Consider the following 16,899-nt stretch of genomic DNA (forward strand, 5'->3'; position numbering starts at 1 on the left):
AGTGAAGTCAAAGAGAAAAAGGATGTTAAAATGTTGCTTTACCTCACAGCCCACATTGAAACCCTACTATAAATAGCTTATTGTAAAAAATAAATAAGAGAATGATGCTGTTAAAGTGTAAATTCAGTCATACGCTCTGTCAAAGGATCTGAGTCTAAGACTTGCTCTCTCTCTGCTAGGGTTAAGGGTCATGAAAGTCAGCCTAGCACCAAACTACAACTCAGGACTTCCCTGGCGGTCCAGTGGTTAAGACTCTGTGCTTCCAATGCAGGGGGTGAGGGTTCGATCCCTGGTTGAGGAGTTAAGACCTCACATGCTGCATGATGTGGCCAAAAAAAAAAAAGTACTGGGCCCTGTTCAGGGTGACCCTCGGTAAGTGTGGACATTACTTGTGAGTGAGTGTAAAGGGCCCAGCGGGGTATCTGACCCACGGGAGACACACAGGAAGTAGACATTATTCTTATGTATATTTATTTTAAATCATTTAATACATAGCCTTGCTACCTGCTCTTCACTTGAAAACTCGCACTTTGCTTCTAGCCCTGTGATCCCTCAAACCAGCTGAGAGCCTTGGTTGTTGCTGCTGTTACCTCTGTGTGGTCCTGACTCCCCTCGGTCCCCGTGCCCTCACTTTGAGGCCTCAGAAACGTGACTGACAGGTCCGTTTTGTCCAGCAAGGGCTCCTTTTATTCATTGGGGGTGGGGTGGGGTAGGGGGGTGGGTTTTGAAACACGGTGCAACTTTATAAAGTTGAGGGTGCCGGGAATGTGAGCCTGCCAGGTGCAGAAAAGTGCAAGAAGCTTGCGGAACCTCCCAGCTCGATGGGTGCCCGCGACTCGCCTCTGGCCATGGCTGCTGGCCCAGGAGGGGCCAGGTAGACCTCAGAATGAGATCAGGGTGCCTGCTCCATCCGAAGCTCGGGACCACGTCCGTCTGTTCTCCTCGTGTGTAAGAGTGTGCAAAACGATCTGAGAATAGCTTCACACGGGAATCACGGAATCAGCTCCACTTTGGCATCTCTTGGCCTAAGAAGCATTCCAGCTGTGCGGAAGTGTCGGGCAGTTTCTGTCCTTCCAAACACCAGGGCATCGCCAGCTGCCTCTGGCCCTGCCAGCCCGGCCTTCACACAGGCGTCTCCTCTGCCACCTTCTTCAGGAGCCCAGCTGCCAGAGAGGAGTGCTGGGTGCCTTCGGGGCCATCGGTGGCCCGGATCTTCAGGCGCACTTTCTGGTTGGTCCTTCTCCACTCGGAGTACAGCTGGCAATGGTAGCGGAATGAGACCTGCAGGGCAGGGTGGAGATGAGTGGGAGGGCCAGCCTCTGGCCATCCAGCCTCTACCCCCAAGAGATGAAAAGCGGGCCCCTGAGGCATCTGCCTCGACCTAACCAGGACCAGGCTCCTGCTTGCAGAAGCAGGGGCAGCATCCAGGCATTTCTCACACAGACAGTGCACACACACCCATTCCCTCACCTGGGGAACCTCCCCACCAGCACTGAGGGCCCTGCAAAGGTGAGAGACTCTGTGTGTGTGTGTGTGTGTGTGTGGAAGGGGGGGGGGTCCCCTTCTGTCTCTCAGAGGGTGGCAGTGAAGTGATAAAGCCTCTTGGAAGGGGCCAAACGTCAATGGATCATAACTGCCAAAATGTGGAAGCAACTAAGATGTCCTTCAGTGGGTAAGTGGATAAATAAACTGTGGGACATCCAGACGATGGAATGTTATTTGGCACCAAAACGAAATGAGCTATCAAGTCATGAAAAGACATGGAGGAAGCTTAAATGCATATGACTAAGGGAAAGAAGCAAATCTGAAAAGGCTACAGGGAATTCCCTGGCGGTCCAGTGGTTAGGACTCGGTGCTTTCACTGAAAAGGCTATAGACTGCATGATTCCAACTATAGGACATTCTGGAAAAGGCAAAACTATGGAGACAGTAAGAGAAGCAGTGGTTAGCAGGGCTTGGGGGAGGGAGAGATGAACCAGAGGATCACAGAGGGGTTTTAGGGCAGTGAAAATACTCTGTATGACACTCTAATGGTGGATACATGTCATTATACATTTGTCTAAACCCACAAATTGTTCAACACCAAGAGTGAACCCCTAATGTAAACTATGGGCTGGGGGTGATGATGTGTCAGTGTTGGTTCATCGACTGTGATAAATGCACTGCTCTGGTGCCCTGCTGATCGTGCAGGAGGCTCTGCAGGTGTGGGGGAGGATTTTGGAGAACTCTGTACTTTATGCTCCATTTTGCTGTTTAACCTCAAACTGCTCTAATGAGTCAAATCTATTAAAAAAAAAAACTTTTTTTTTCCAATAAATGTCAATGGTTCATACTCTTTAACCAAGCCAGTTCCAAGAAACATTTGCACAGGTGGCACCCAAAACACAGTTTATAACGGCAAAAAAAAGAAGGGAAACAAAAAAACAAACCAACAAAAAAAAAACATTGGAAATGATCCCAGTGTCCATCAAAAGGGATTAGTTAAAAAAATACAGCATGCCCATACAATCAAGGATTGTTGGGTGGCTGCCTTTTGTTTTTTTTAAAGGACATTAGCAAAGTGAAAACAAGCAGACTGCAAAGCAGGACCTATGATTTCATCCTACTTGTATTAAAAAACCTGCTTGGGGCTTCCCTGGTGGCGCAGTGGTTGAGAGTCCGCCTGCCAATGCAGGGGACACGGGTTCGTGCCCTGGTCCGGGAGGATCCCGCATGCCGCGGAGTGGCTGGGCCTGTGAGCCATGGCCGCTGAGCCTGCGCGTCCGGAGCCTGTGCTCCGCAACGGGAGAGGCCACAACAGTGAGAGGCCCGCTACCACAAAAAAAAAAAAAAACCTGCTTGGTGGATGTGCTGGGAAACAATTCTTGAGGAGGGAGTGCCCCACAGCTGGAGGCCAGTGGTTCTGTCTGAGGGGCCAGACTCTGGGGACCTTTCCTCTCTGAGTGAGGGTTCTCATGCCTGCCAGAAGCCGGGGACAACACCCCACTACACTCCCTCTCTCTCAACCCCAGTCGTTTTCTCTCTCAGCACCCACCCCACCCCCGTGTGGGGCGATCGATCTTAGTTCCCGGACCATGGATCAACCCATGCCCCCTGCAGTGCAAGCGTGGAGTCTTAACCACTGGACCGCCAGGGAAGTCCCTTCTCTGTCTCTTGATGGTCCTCTCTCTCTGTCTCTCTTTCTCCTACTCTTTCTTCCGCAGCCTTTTGGTGTCCCTCTGCCTCTCCCCCCCCAACCCCCTCACCCGCCCTCCACCGCCAGTACAGTCTTGGTGGAGCTCGTGGCTGGCAGGGCCTGCACTCAGCAGAGGTGATCACGTGCCCTTGTATCCTTGGGGCAGAAGGTTCACGCCTGGCTCCCTGGACCTTGGACCAGCTTGGAATCTGGAGCTCCATGAGATGCTGGGAATTGCTTCCACCCGAGGGCCAGCCACAAACCGAGGCAGGCAGGGCGCCCCCTACCCCCTCCAAGCCACTGACCAAACCCCGGGCCTGACTGCTCGCAGATGCCTGCTCTGTGGCAGGCAGCCACTCACCAGCGTCCAGAGGACGTAGATGGTAAAGAGAGCAATGGTGAGGGCGATGAGCCCCACCGCCTCCAGCCGGCTATGGAGCCTGAGGTGGTCCTGGGCCCCACGCAGGCACAGCCAGCCTGAGATCGCGGCCAGAGGCGTGATGAACAGGAAGCACACCATGTCGCAGCACAGTGTCCTCTTCTCTGTCCGAGGCCCTGGGTCCTTCAGCCACTGCGGGGAAGAAGGGAGGGGGAGCCGCTGAGAGAGACCGTCATGCACCGCCCTCCCTCGAGCCTCTGCGGGGGGATGGGGTGCAGGACCGCCAGGCCCTCCGCCCCTTCTGCTGATGCCCATCTTCATCACTGGGCCCTGCAGGACCAGCCTCCTGCCTGGCACCTCCCTGCGTTCATTCCTTCTTTCAAATATTTATGGAGACGATGACGATGACAGGCCAGGCCCGGATAGGTGCGGGGCACTTCTGCCCCTGTGTTTTGTTTTTTGGTTCTTTGGTGTTTTTGGCCATGCAGGGGATCAGACGCATGCCCCCTGCAGTGGAAGCACGGAGTCTTAACCACTGGACCGCCAGGGAAGTCCCATGACCTTGTTTTATAGATGGGGGAAACTGAGGGCACAGAGAGGCTGACCCATTTGTGCAAACTCATATGGCTAGTCGTCCACAAAGCCAGGACTGGAGCCCAGGAAGTCTTGTCCCAGGACCTGTGCGTCTTGGCCTCTATGCTACACTGCCTGCCACAGTTGATGGCAGGAAAAAGTCCCTGCCCATAGCTCCCATGCTAGTCGGGGGAGGCATGAAACAGGGTGAATGATCCGGATGGGGAAGGCTATGCCGAGGAGGTGACACCACAGAGAACCAAATGAGCAGAAGGGGCCTGGTGAAGAATGGGGGGGACAGCGCTCGAGGCTGCAGAAAGAGCATGTGCAAAGGCACTGGGGTGGGAGCGTGTGGGGGGGAGCGGTGCAGGCAGGCTGGCTCTCCCTCCAACTGTTCTCCTAAGAGCCCAATGTCCCGGGTGGGCCAGGGGCATTTCCAGGAGCCCACACCTCGGCACAGTGACATCCCCCTGCAGCTCTCAGCTGCCCCATGCCAAGCCAAGCTGGGCAGAGAGGAGCCTGGAGGGCACCCGGGCAACCAGCAATGCTCTGGAAAGCCATGTGGCTCCCGTCATGCCTGGGAATATCCCATCTCAACCCCCACCCAGCACACTCAGGCTACAGTCTAAGCTCCCAGGCTTGGCCCACAAAGCCCCCCGGCAAGGCCACTACCCCTCCTTCTGGGCCACTCTCCTCCTCCTTTAACTAGCTCCACTCCAGCCACGTGGGCTTTGTCAAAAACACCAAGCTTCTCCTGGCCTCAGAGCCTTTGCACTTGCTGTGCCCTCTGCCAGGACTGCCCTTCCTCAGGTTGGGCACTCCCTTCTCATTCCTCAGGTCTAAGCCTTAGGGTCACCTGAAGTGATCAAAACAGGGAGGAGGCACAGGGTCTGTCAGGTCTGGAATCTCAGGCCCGGTTCCCCACCCCCATCAGCAGAACTGACCCTGGGGACAGGAGAAAGGTTCCTCCCTATAGAGAAGCTGCTTCCCCAGCCCCCCAGGATCCTCCAGGGCAATTCCCTCCTCCTGCCCCACGCCTACCTTCTTCCCCTCTGCCCACTCCAACCTCAGACTCCCAAGCATACCTCTGTGAGGGGCCGGGGCCTCTTCTCCACTGCAAACTCCGTGTGGCACAGCTCGCAGTAGCTGGTATTGGATGAGGAAAGCCATCTCTCCAGACAGCTCTTGTGCACAGCGCCCAGTGTGCCGGTGCAACCACATGGAGACAGCAAGCTCTCCCCATTCGCTCCCTCATGGCAGATCCTGCAGAATGGACCATCGCTAGACACAGAGATGGGACACATGAGTAACGATCAAGTTTCCTGTCTATGCCTACTTCACATGCACTGGATCACAAGCTCAGCATCACCCCTATATGCTGCTACTTGGCAAACTCCTACTCATCCTTCAACGCCTGGCTCCAAATATCCTTTCCCTTGGGAAGTCTTCACAGACTCCCACAGGTGGAGTGATGTGCTCCCTCCCCAAGTTTCCCGTGGCACCTTTTTCAGCCCAGGGTGAGCATCACTTGTACCTGCCTGCCCAGCGTCCACTCCTCCTTCTCCTACAATGCCACCATGATTGTACTGGGCAACCAATCCACTCTCAACTCTTGGTCCTCAAGACGACACCCCTAATGACCTCAGGCCTGACCAATCAAAACACCACACGTCCCTGGTCATAGGGGCCGATTCAGGGAACAGCATGTGTGATGCAATCAGAGCCACTGGGAATTGATTCCTGAAATTCTTTTTTTTTTTTTTTCCCTAAACTCCAGAACTACAGGCAGCATGGCTGATGTAAGTCTGGAGCTGCTGGCAGCAGCCTGGTCCCCACATGGAGTCTGTAAATGATGCCAAAACAGAGGGAAACAGAGGAAGGTGGAGCCAAGAGATAAGGAGAAGCAGAGTCTCAAGGACACCATCAGAAGCTCTGGATCCAGCCGCACCTGAAGGCCATGCTACCTAAGAAACCTGTGCGTCCAGGGAGAAGAGCTCCCTGGCTCTTCTGCTCTAGTGAGGCTCGGAAAACAGACATAAAAAGCGTCTGCAGGAAGCTGCTTCAGGGAAGTCTCGGCCCCAGCTTGGTCTCTGGGGATGCTGGGTCCTTCCTGGGGCAGCTCAGGGCCAGGGGCGTGGCCTTGGTGGCCCCAGCGGCTGTCCAGCACATGAGTCATTGTTTTCCAGACATTTCTGCCCAGAGAGAGGACTGCGGGAACACACGGAGGAGGCGGAGCAGGAGAGCTGTTTTCCAGATAACGCCAGTTTCCCCTCAGAAACTTTCTATCCTTTTCTCAGTGTCTCCTGCTGTGGGACGGGGCCTGGCTGCTTTGAAACCCAAGAGCTGAGCTGACCCCTCAGGTCTGCTTTCTGGTCCTCAATCCTGTGCCTGGGCTGCTACTTTTTCCTCCAAGGTCAAAAGGGCATGCCCGGCTCCCCTCTGCTCCCACACTCCCCACACACATCAAGTGAACAGGAAAGGGATCCCTGCTCCGGAAACCAAGCCGGGAAGTGGAAGTGACGAGGACCTTGAGGGAGAGCCACGTCGGTTTTGGGGTTTGTCCCTGAAGAACCCTACTTCAGAGGTGCAAGTTCAGAGAAAACAAAACACAAGAAAACAAAGCACACACTGATTTATGATTGAGCACTGATGAGGTCCCATGCACAATTTGGAGGGCAACATCTGGGTTAATTTTTCTCATTCTCACAGGGAGCCGGGGAGGAAGGTGCTCTTTTTGCCCCTGTTTTACAGACAGGGAAACTGAGGCATCGAGGGGTTAACTTGTTTGTGCAGAAGTCACACAGCCAGTCGTCGGGCACAGCTGGGATTGGAACCCAGGAAGTCACTCCAGGCCTGTATACTCTGAGCCACTAGGCTGCCTGCCACCGGTAGTAGGGCAAGAGAAATGGGCTTTACTCCCGAAATTCTGGGAGGAAAATTATGCAAATGATACAGTTGAGGAGGAGATGGGACGGGGGAGCGGGTGAGACATCCACAGATCCCAGTGGAGCTGACCAGAGCATGCTCCATGGGCAGAAGGGAGATGGAAATGGAAGCCATGGGGAATCGGGCAGCGGGAGGAGGCCAGGTGGAAGGGCTGGGGGGTGTGGAAATGCTCAGGGCAGCTTCCAGGAGGGCCTGGTTCACAGACCAGGGGGCGGAGAGAATGGAGGCCTCACAGAGGCCAGAGGGGCCCCAGGTGCTGGCCCTCAAGCCTTGAGCCTTTGTGGATTGTCCTGGGGCCTGGAGATACCTCCTGGGCCTTCCTCTTTGTCCTCTGAAGGTTTCAGGGTCCAGAACTTTCTGCCCCACTTGGGGTGCCATGCGCCCCCAGGAATCAGGGTCTCCTCTGAAGTGAAATGGAAGGCTTGATTTTATGGTCATGGAACCAGCCAGGTGCTGGGGACAGTATCTTTCAGCCCCACCCTTGCTGCTCCCAGATGGCACAGGCTGGCTGGGAGGAGGAGTTACAGGGTGAGTGAAGAGAAGGAGGGGGACAGTGACCTGCTTGTGTGGCCTCTGCCGATCCCAGCACCTCCCAGCAGTGGCAGTGGAGGATCCTCATTTCCTCCTGGGGAGATCGGCCAGGAGGCTGTAAAGAGGGCCCCATCCCTGGATGATGACAACCCTCTGGGAAAACAGCAGCCCTCTCTCTAGGAAGGGTTGTTCTGCCCTGGCCTTCAGTCTGGGCAAGTTGGGATTGAGCTGCATCAAAAGGCAGAGGGGGGCTTCCCTGGTGGCGCAGTGGTTGAGAGTCCGCCTGCCGATGCAGGGGACGCGGGCTCGTGCCCCGGTACGGGAAGATCCCACGTGCCACGGAGCGGCTGGGCCCGTGAGCCATGGCCGCTGAGCCTGCGCGTCTGGAGCCTGTGCTCCACAGCGGGAGAGGCCACAACAGTGGGAGGCCTGCGTACGGCAAGAAAAAAAAAAAAAAAGGCAGAGGGGGGACTTCCCTGGCGGTCCAGTGGTTAAGACTCCGTGCTTCCACTGCAGGGAGTACGGGTTCGATCCCTAGCCGGGGAATTAAGATCCCACATGCCTCACGGTGCAGCCCAAAACCAAAACAAAACAAAAAGGCAGAAGAGACAGCCGTCAAAAAGAACGAAATTTTGCCATTTGCAGCAACATGGATGGACTTGGAGGGTGTTATGCTGAGTGAAATGAGTCAGACAGAGAAAGACAATTACTATACGCTTATGTGTGGAATCTAAAAAATACAAGAAACTAGTGAGTATAACAACACAAAAAGCAGACTCAGAGATATAGAGAACAAACTAGTGGTTACCAGAGGGGAGAGGGAGGAGAAGGGCAACGTGAGGGTCGGGAAGCGGGAGGTACGAACTATTGGGTGTCAGATAGGTTACAGGGATGTCTTGTACAGCACCAGGAATAGAGCCAATATTTTGTAATAACTGTAAATGGACTGTAACCTTTAAAAATTATATAAAAAATTTAAAAATTAAAAAAAAAATAGCACTACCATACAATCCAGCCAAAAAAATAAAAAATGGCAGAGGGGCAGATCAGGAGGGCCCTGCGGTCGGTCTCAGTGGGCAGAGCTGTCCTGACCACCAGCTGCCCGCGGAGGGGCCGCTCTGGTACCGCTGCTTGCCTGGGTCTCTGAGGGCTGCAGGGGAGGCTGATGGGACCGAACAGGCTTCTCCTCCTGCCCCCCACACCCAAGGGGGAGCCCTAGGTTCAAGCCTCAGCTCTGCTCAGTGACACTGGCAGGGGTCCAGCTCCCTCTGGGACTCGGTTTCCCCAGGTGTAAAAAGGGAGGGTGGGGCAAGGTGACGTCAACTCACTCAGTGGCCCCCAGGAACCCCATGGAGGGAGACTTCCTCCCTGCCCCCCACCCCGGCAGCTCTGGCTAGGAGGCCCCTGGGCCCACCAAGGGTCCCCTTGCTCCCAGCCTGGCTCAAGCAGCACAGACCCTGTCCTGACTTCAGGGGGTCTGATGGAGATGCAGACATAAAAACCAAGACCCTGGAGGAAGCCCAGAAGGAGAACGCCAATCTCATCTGGGCTTAGGCAAGGCTTCCTGAAAGAAGTGATGCCAGGCAAAGACTTACAGCGTGACTGGCAGTGGGCTCCCTCCAAAGCACTGCAAGGCTTCCATCTGCTTCTTTTTATGTTTTGAATGAAAAGCTTATGAATTGACTCTGACACCTGCTACAACACAGATGAACCCTAGAGACATGATGCTCAGTGAAAGAAGCCGTCACAAAAGGACAAATACTGTCTGATTCCACTCACAGGGGGTCCCTACAGGAGTCAGATCCACAGAGATAGAAAGTAGATGGTGGGGGCCGGGGGCTGGGGAGTGAGTGTCTAATGAGGACAGAGTTTCAGTTTTGCAAGATCAAAACAGTTATGGGGTTGAATGGTGGTGATGGTTGCACAACACTGTGAATGTACTTAAAGCCACTGAACTGTACACTTTAAAATGGCCAAGAGGGCTTCCTTGGTGGCGCAGTGGTTAAGAATCCGCCTGCCAACGCAGGGCACACGGGTTCGAGCCCTGGTCCGGGAAGAACCCACATGCCACGGAGCAACTAAGCCGTGCGCCACAGCTACTGAGCCTGCACTCTAGAGCCCACGAGCCACGACTACTGAGTCTGCACGCCACAGCTACTGAAGCTGCGCACCTAGAGTCCATGCTCTGCAACAAGAGAAGCCACCACAATGAGAAGCCCGCGCACCGCAACGAAGAGTAGCGCCTGCTTGCCACAACTAGAGAAAGCCCGCGTGCAGCAATGAAGACCCAACACAGCCAAAGATAAATAAATAAAATAAATAAATTAAATAAAAATAAAATGGCCAAGAAGCTAAATTGTGTTATATCGTAACAATAAAAAAAAATTGGAAAGAAAAGCTTATGAATTAAATTGTCTCAAGTAAACATCATGAAAAGACATTAAACTTGAAAAACTGGTGGTCAGATTAAACCTTAATGAGTTAAAGTGGATTTAAATTTGTGTGGGGTTTCCTTAAATCTCTTTTCCTTGGAACTGGTGACAAGTTGGTGAACCAGGCAGACTCAGCTCACACGTGGGTCTGGAAGGCTGGCACTGAGGTTTAAATACATTTATCAACTGCTTAGGAGGTGGCAAAGCCCCTTGCGGGCACTTTATGTGGACCACGGCCACGTACTCTCAAAACAACCCAGTGAGGAAGGTGTCCCCAGTTTAGAGATACGGGGGTGAAGCAACTCTTCCCAGGTTGTACAGGGAGAGAGGCTTCTACTCAGGACCTGAGCCCAGGCACCCTGAGTCCACAGCCAGCCATTTCCTCAAGCAGCCTCCCCAAGACGTGAGCTACTCATCAACATTGGACCTTCAGATTTCACCCAGTAATCTGGAGTTTCTGCTTTTCATGAAGAATCAGACCTGGCTAGCCAGTTTCCACGTGGTGATTACTGGTTTATTTGCCCACCTGGCCCCTCTAGGTGGCTGGATTTCTTTTTTGTTTTTTTTTCTGGCTCGCGGCTAGTGGGATCTTAGTTCCCCGACCAGAGATCGAACCCAGGCCCCGGCAGTGAAAGCACCAAGCCCTAACCACTGGACCACCAGGGGATTCCCGCAGTTGGATTTCTGACCCCAGGCAGGGCTGGGAGGAAATCCCTTGGGCCCGAGAGCGAAGTGAGTGAAGGCAAAGATCCCTGCTTGGCCACCACTAACCTCGGTGTGTCCAAGGCCCGGATGACAGTTGAGAGGAGCCGGCCGTCCCTTGAAGTCACCTGTGCCACATACTGGGGTGGCCCAAGGCCCGTGGCCTCCACGACCTTGGAGAAGGCGGGGCTGTCGGAGCAGTCGCACAGGGAGCCAGGGAGGTGACAGCAGTCACCCGTCGTCATGGCCACAGGGAGCCCCGCGTCCTCAGGGCCCGAGGCCCATGGTCCCAGGAGCCTGGGGAGAGGCCGGCAGGAAGATTAAGGGCAAGGTTAGCAAGCCACACACCGAATCCAGCTCTCTGAGCCTCGGTTGCCCAATCTATACAATGGGGCTTTGGAGGGGGCTGTGAGGATTCAATAAGGTCACACATGCAGCTCAGCCCAGGCCTGGCACGTCTCAGGGGCTTGATTATATTACCTCTGACCCTCCTAAGAAAGGCCAGCCCGGCCCAGCCTGCAAAGCATGCAGGTCACCCCCAATATCACCTTTCCAGACATAATAACAGCACCTAACAGTGACTGAACACCTTCTGTGTAGCAGGCCCTGTGCTTGGCGCTTTCCAGGAACAGAACCATGCCCGCCAACCATGTAGAGACTGTTCTCCATGGACTGGATTGCTGGGCCTGGGCTCACGCCCACCTTTGAGTGGGCCAGAACTGAGCTAGAAACTTGGCCCAGCAGACCAGGATGGTGAGTCACATTGACCCTCCTGGTTGACGGCCTCTTGTGGGGCTCTGAACTCCTTGATAACTCAGGCTATCAAGGAAGTGGCCCAGGCTGGGGAGGACCATGACAGTCTCTGTCCCCACCCACCAAAGCAGCTGCTCTAACCCATGCCTCTGTCCCCAAGGAAAGGCCACCGGAGCAATCTGGAGTCTGCTCTGGGTGGGAGACTTCAGCAGGATTCTGTCCCCCACCCCAGGGTCTGACCTGACAAAAGGAACCCTTGGCAAGCTCTTCTTCCGTCACAGAACCAGCCAGCGAGTCTTGTGTGTTTCCCTTGAAGAATTTCATGAAAGTAACAGAGGCCTCTTGAAGCCAATACAGGTGCTCTGGAGCTAAGGATCTCTGTCCCAAACTTGTCTCATACTCCACCGTTTGTCCCTAGGAACTATGATCCAGAGACCCCCGAAACACTCGCTGAGGTCCCCCCACAATTGTTTTTTACCAACCCTTGCCAGTCAAACTCTGAGACCCAAAGAGGGGCGGGAGGGAAGCAGTGTAAGTCATTGGCTAACTTTTTGCACCAGGACAGTCTGCTGCCAGATCAACAGTCTCTGAACAGCTCAGCCAGAAGACCTCCAGGCTCAGCAGGCCCTTCTGAGCCTCTATAGTTGGGCTGCTGTTGGCCACATAAGCAAGTGTCAGCCCAGAGGCAGGAGGAGGCTGGGAGGAAGGCTGCATGACTGAGATAACATCCTCAGGGCAGTGGCCAGGCCTGCCATGTTGTGTACACTGCTGTCCCTTCCGAGTGCCTGCAACCAGAATTTCCAGCTCAGAGGCCAGCAGGGAAGTCGCTGGGTTACCCAAGGGAATGCAGGCAGAGGGGAATCCACTCCTCTTGCCCCTCCAAGGATTGGCCTTCACATTTCTGCAAGTAATTGGGCATCACAAGAAACATCACAGCTACTGTATATTAAGTTCTATCATTTCTTTTACTGTCAAGGCAAAAACAAAAACACTGGTAAAATCTGCTAATGCAAGGCCTGCAAATCACCAAAATAATAATAGCAGCTACTGTTTATTAAGTACCTACTGCAAGCCGGGTACTGTTCTAAGCTTACTGAACTCAAACAGTTGTTATAAGTGTCCCCTTCAAAGGTCACCTCCCCAGAGAGGCTTTCCCTGACCACTCTGGTCAAAGTGCCATTGGTGTCCACATTATTGCCCTTACAGAATGTACCCCTCTCTGAAATGCTCTTTCCTTTTTATTTTGAGAGGCCAATGTCGCCTTTATTCCTGAGTCAGCAGCTACTGGAGAGGGTGCTCAGGCATACGGCCGCAGTGGGCTCCCTCTCGATCCATCCAAGAACCGGGCAACGGCCAGACCCAGGGGGTCCAGTGACTCAGCGGCCTTAGGAACAGCGCAGAAGACTCTCTGCCTACGGGCCTGAAATGCCCTTATTTCTTTCCCTTTTTTTCTTTTTTGGTCGCGCCGCACGGCTTGTGGGATCTTAGCTCCCCGACTAGGGATTGAACCTGGACCCTCAGCAGTGAAAGAGCAGAGTCCTAACCACTGGACCGCCAGGGAATTCCCATGAAATGCTCTTATTTCTTCATCTACTGGTTTAACCACGTCTGTCTTCCACTCATCAGTCTCTCCAGCACCTGGCCCTGTGTCTAGTACAGAGTTCCTGCATTAATTTTTCAGCCCCTCCTCTGTGTAAATGCAGGGTTGGGAGAGCCAGGTCTCTTGACCCCGCCCCCCAGACCCTGGTCTGCCAGCACCCATGACGGGAATCAGAAATATTTAGAGGCTAGAGATCTGTGCAAAGCACAGAGGCTTGGGCTTGCAAGAGGCCAAACTCGAGGCTGGATGCAAGGATAGGGTGGCTGCAGCTCTGGGGCTGCTGGGATGGCAGAGCGAGCCAATGCCTCAAGCAAACTTGGCCCAGTGCTTGAGAGATGGATTTCACTGAGTCTTCACAACAAAACTATGACGTAAGTCCAATAATTACCCCCACTTGACAGGTGAGGAGACTGAGGCTCAGAGAGGGGCAGCTTCTTGCCCAAGATCACACAGCTAAGTCAGGACAGTGCCAGGATTTGAACTTAGTCCAGTGGGTGGGTCTGGGACTCAAGAGATCTGGGTTCTTTTAAGTCCTGACTCTGTTACTAATGCTGTCTGTCCTGGAACAAGACACTTGACTTCTCTGGGCCTCATTTTTCTCCTTTGTCAAATAAGTTGATGAAGCTAGTGGACTGTGTCTGCTGAGGGCTTCCTGGGAAGGAGCAGCCAGGCTCAATTCCTCCAGCGAAGCTCCCCCTTGGCTAGGCTTGTCTGGGGTGGCGCTGGGGAACCACAACCTTTCCACACCTACCCAGACTCCTTTTTTCTGAGGGCAGGAATCCAAGGGAAGAAGAGTCAGAGGGCCCTAGCTCCCCACAGTGTCATCTCAGTCCAGCTGCTTTGCTCTCTGGGCCTCAGTTTTCTCTTCTGTATAATGGGGGTCCCAGTGAAACCCAGCTCATACATGCATAAATATGAGAAAGTCAATAAATATTAGCTCTATTGATAATTACCGTCATCAGCTTATAGAGCTGTTGGTAGGGTTTGATGAGACAAGGCACAGCCAGTGCCTGGCACACAGTAAGCACTCAACAAATGCTCACTGTTATTATTTTTTAGGATAAACATGGAGCCTGTCAAATGCATTCATTCCTCTTCACTTACCACAGAGAGGCTCCTGTATGCCCTTCAGTACTTGAATGGCCCTGCACTGAAGGCCAGGCTCTAATCGCAGCTCTGATCATTACTCGCTGTGTAGCCCTGTGCAAAAGGCTTGACCTCTCTGAGCCTTGATTCCTCATCCGTATAGCAGGGAACGTTTCTAGTACTTCCACTTAATATGGTCGATAGAGGACTAAATGACCTAATCCTATAAATTCTGGCTATCCCGTTTTGAGCACACACGAACAGGCAGGCACTCTGCTAACCAAGTGCCTGGGTCATTATATTTACTATTTTCCTGGCAGAGCCCCTCTGAGGAGGAGGTTGGGGAAGGCGACTGGTCATTTACTGACCGCCTACTGTGTGCAGAGCGCTTTCCTCATTTGCCACCTCCTGATTCCTCCCAACAGCCCAATTAGGTTGGTACTAGGATGACCCGGTTTCACAGATGAGGAGACCGAGGCTCAGAGAGGCACCTACTGTGTGCCGGCCCCCAGAGGACCTCCTGACTTCTGCAAAGACGGAAATTGCGATCACCTAGTCCCTGGGAAGGCTGAGGCCGACTGTCCGAGCCCGGCCGTCCCGCCTGGGGGCCGGGCTCGGGCCTCAAACTCGGGGCCGGCCCGCGGATCGGCACCCTCCGGCCCCATCCTCCCGCCCGTGCCTACCTGATCCGCGGCCGGGCCGGGCGGCCGCGCAGGCCCCTCCGCTTGCCCCGGCCCTGGTCCCGGCCCGGCCGGTCTCGTCAGCGCCGCTAGCTCCGCTCCGGCCGGCACCTGCGTCGGGACACCGCCCGCCAAGCAGACGGCGCCACGAACCAATGGCGACCGCCTCTCGCCTACACTGGCCAGTCGCCGTAGAACTCCCGCCCTGGGAGGCGGGGCCAGAGGCGACGGGGACGTCCTGGGCCGCACAGGCCCGGCGGCGCCGCAGCTGCTGGCCCCGCCCCTGCTGCGTCCTGGCTCCACCCCAGTCTATGCCCCGCCCCCATCCCTGGCCCCTCCCCATGGCGACTCGGGGCACGAGCGGGGCACGTGGCGCCACCTGCAGAAGACCAGTTAATAGATACCGTTACAGAATTCAACGCGAGGGAGGGTGGGAGGGAGCGAGACGCAAGAGGGAGGAGATATGGGAACATATGTATATGTATAACTGATTCACTTTGTTATAAAGCAGAAACTAACACACCATTGTAAAGCAATTATACCCCAATAAAGATGTTAAAAAAAACAAAAAGAATTCAACGCGACACTAGCGAAGGGATTTGTAAGTGTTCGTCACCTCTCTTAGGCTTCTCGCCAATCCTGGGGGAGGGATGAACCGTCCGATTACATTTTACAGAGAGGAACTACAGAAGTCTAGAGAGGTTAAGGGGCCGTGGAAGAGCATAAAGCCAACATCATTTATTTATCATTCACATTCATTCATACATACAACAAATTCATTCATTAGATGTAATAAGCATCAATAAGAGGGCCTATTATGAGCCAGGCACTGTGCTAGGCGCTGTGGACACAATGTTGAGTAAATATTGCTGCTCTCATGGACCTCAGTCTAGGGAATGACATAGACATTAAGCAGTCAATTATGTAATTCTTAACTTCAAAGGTGATAAATTATAGCGAGTGAGGGAGGCATATCATGGAATATTTGGAAAGTCCAAAAATATTTCCCTAAAGAAGCAATGGAACTGACAATGGTGAAGAGCTTGAGGTGGGATGCAAAGAGCTTGAGGTGGGGATGGAGAATGGCCTCAATACTCCTTTCTTCCCCTGCCTTTATTGAATATGTAGATCAGCTCAATTACCTTAATCAGATTCTTCTGTGCTGTACTAGCTTACATTTTTCAAAAATGGAACAATAAGGGCTTCCCTGCTGGCACAGGGGTTGAGAGTCCGCCTGCCGATGCAGGGGACACGGGTTCGTGCCCCGGTCCGGGAAGATTCCACATGCCGCGGAGCGGCTGGGCCCGTGAGCCATGGCCGCTGAGCCTGCGCGTCCGGAGCCTGTGCTCCGCAACGGGAGAGGCCACAACAGTGAGAGGCCCGCGTACAGCAAAAAAAAAAAAAAAAAAAAAAGAAAAGGAACAATAAATCATAACAGTTTTTAAAAGGTTACCTATAGAGGGAAGGGGTAAAATAGAAGGGACAAAGATAGAAGCTAGACTTTTAAAACTGTACCTTGTTTTGGATATCTGACTTTACAACCATGTAAATATTTTATATAACTTTAAAACAAAATTTTAAATATAAGATATCCCTAAAAACAAAAATAAGATAAAACAAATTAACCTGTGTATCCAGTTGGTGACAAAACAACGCAGAGATGAACTAATGACTTTAAAACTCCACAGTTTGATTGTACATACCACTATATTGGTGGTGGTGGTGTTAAAATTGTTATTCTGAGCTTGTTGCACATTTAGTCTGGGATAAAGAAAAGGAGTGATTATGTTGGTGTCAAGAACTGAGCTTTTCAGAGGGAGTGAAGGAGGTACAGATGTAAGATTGATCACATTAAAGAAAAATCCTGTGGTCTTGAATTTGAATTGGGAGTATCATGATATATTTTATCTTTATAAAAAGCAAACATTTCCTACCTCTGTCCACTGAAAAAAAGTCTGAAACAAAGACCAACCTTCTTAATAAGCACCCCATAAGCCCAGATCGTGGTCTCTAAATACCATTTCCAGTTGAAAGAAGCCAGG

The 16,899-nt window shown here is 53.1% G+C and overlaps 1 protein-coding gene across 3 annotated transcripts; it reads right to left on the reverse strand.

Annotated features, from left to right (window-relative positions):
* Positions 1 to 664: 664 nt before the first annotated feature.
* Positions 665 to 15,017, reverse strand: MARCHF2 (membrane associated ring-CH-type finger 2). 3 transcript variants are annotated; one of them, XM_033854442.2, is made up of 5 exons: positions 14,861 to 15,017; positions 10,808 to 11,035; positions 5,213 to 5,408; positions 3,537 to 3,746; positions 665 to 1,281 (listed from the first exon to the last, which is right to left on the reverse strand). In XM_033854442.2, exons 2-5 carry the CDS (start codon positions 10,981 to 10,983, stop codon positions 1,123 to 1,125), a joined length of 741 nt encoding a protein of 246 aa, XP_033710333.1. In that variant the 5' UTR covers positions 10,984 to 11,035; positions 14,861 to 15,017; the 3' UTR covers positions 665 to 1,122. The 3 variants fall into 3 exon arrangements, with proteins under 3 accessions (XP_033710333.1, XP_033710332.1, XP_033710334.1); XM_033854441.2 differs by lacking the exon at positions 14,861 to 15,017 and adding an exon at positions 14,196 to 14,765; XM_033854443.2 differs by lacking the exons at positions 3,537 to 3,746; positions 14,861 to 15,017 and adding an exon at positions 14,196 to 14,811.
* Positions 15,018 to 16,899: the final 1,882 nt, after the last annotated feature.

The sequence above is a fragment of the Tursiops truncatus genome, chromosome 3 (genome assembly GCF_011762595.2).
Source record: "Tursiops truncatus isolate mTurTru1 chromosome 3, mTurTru1.mat.Y, whole genome shotgun sequence".
In the NCBI taxonomy this organism is placed as follows: domain Eukaryota; kingdom Metazoa; phylum Chordata; class Mammalia; order Artiodactyla; family Delphinidae; genus Tursiops; species Tursiops truncatus.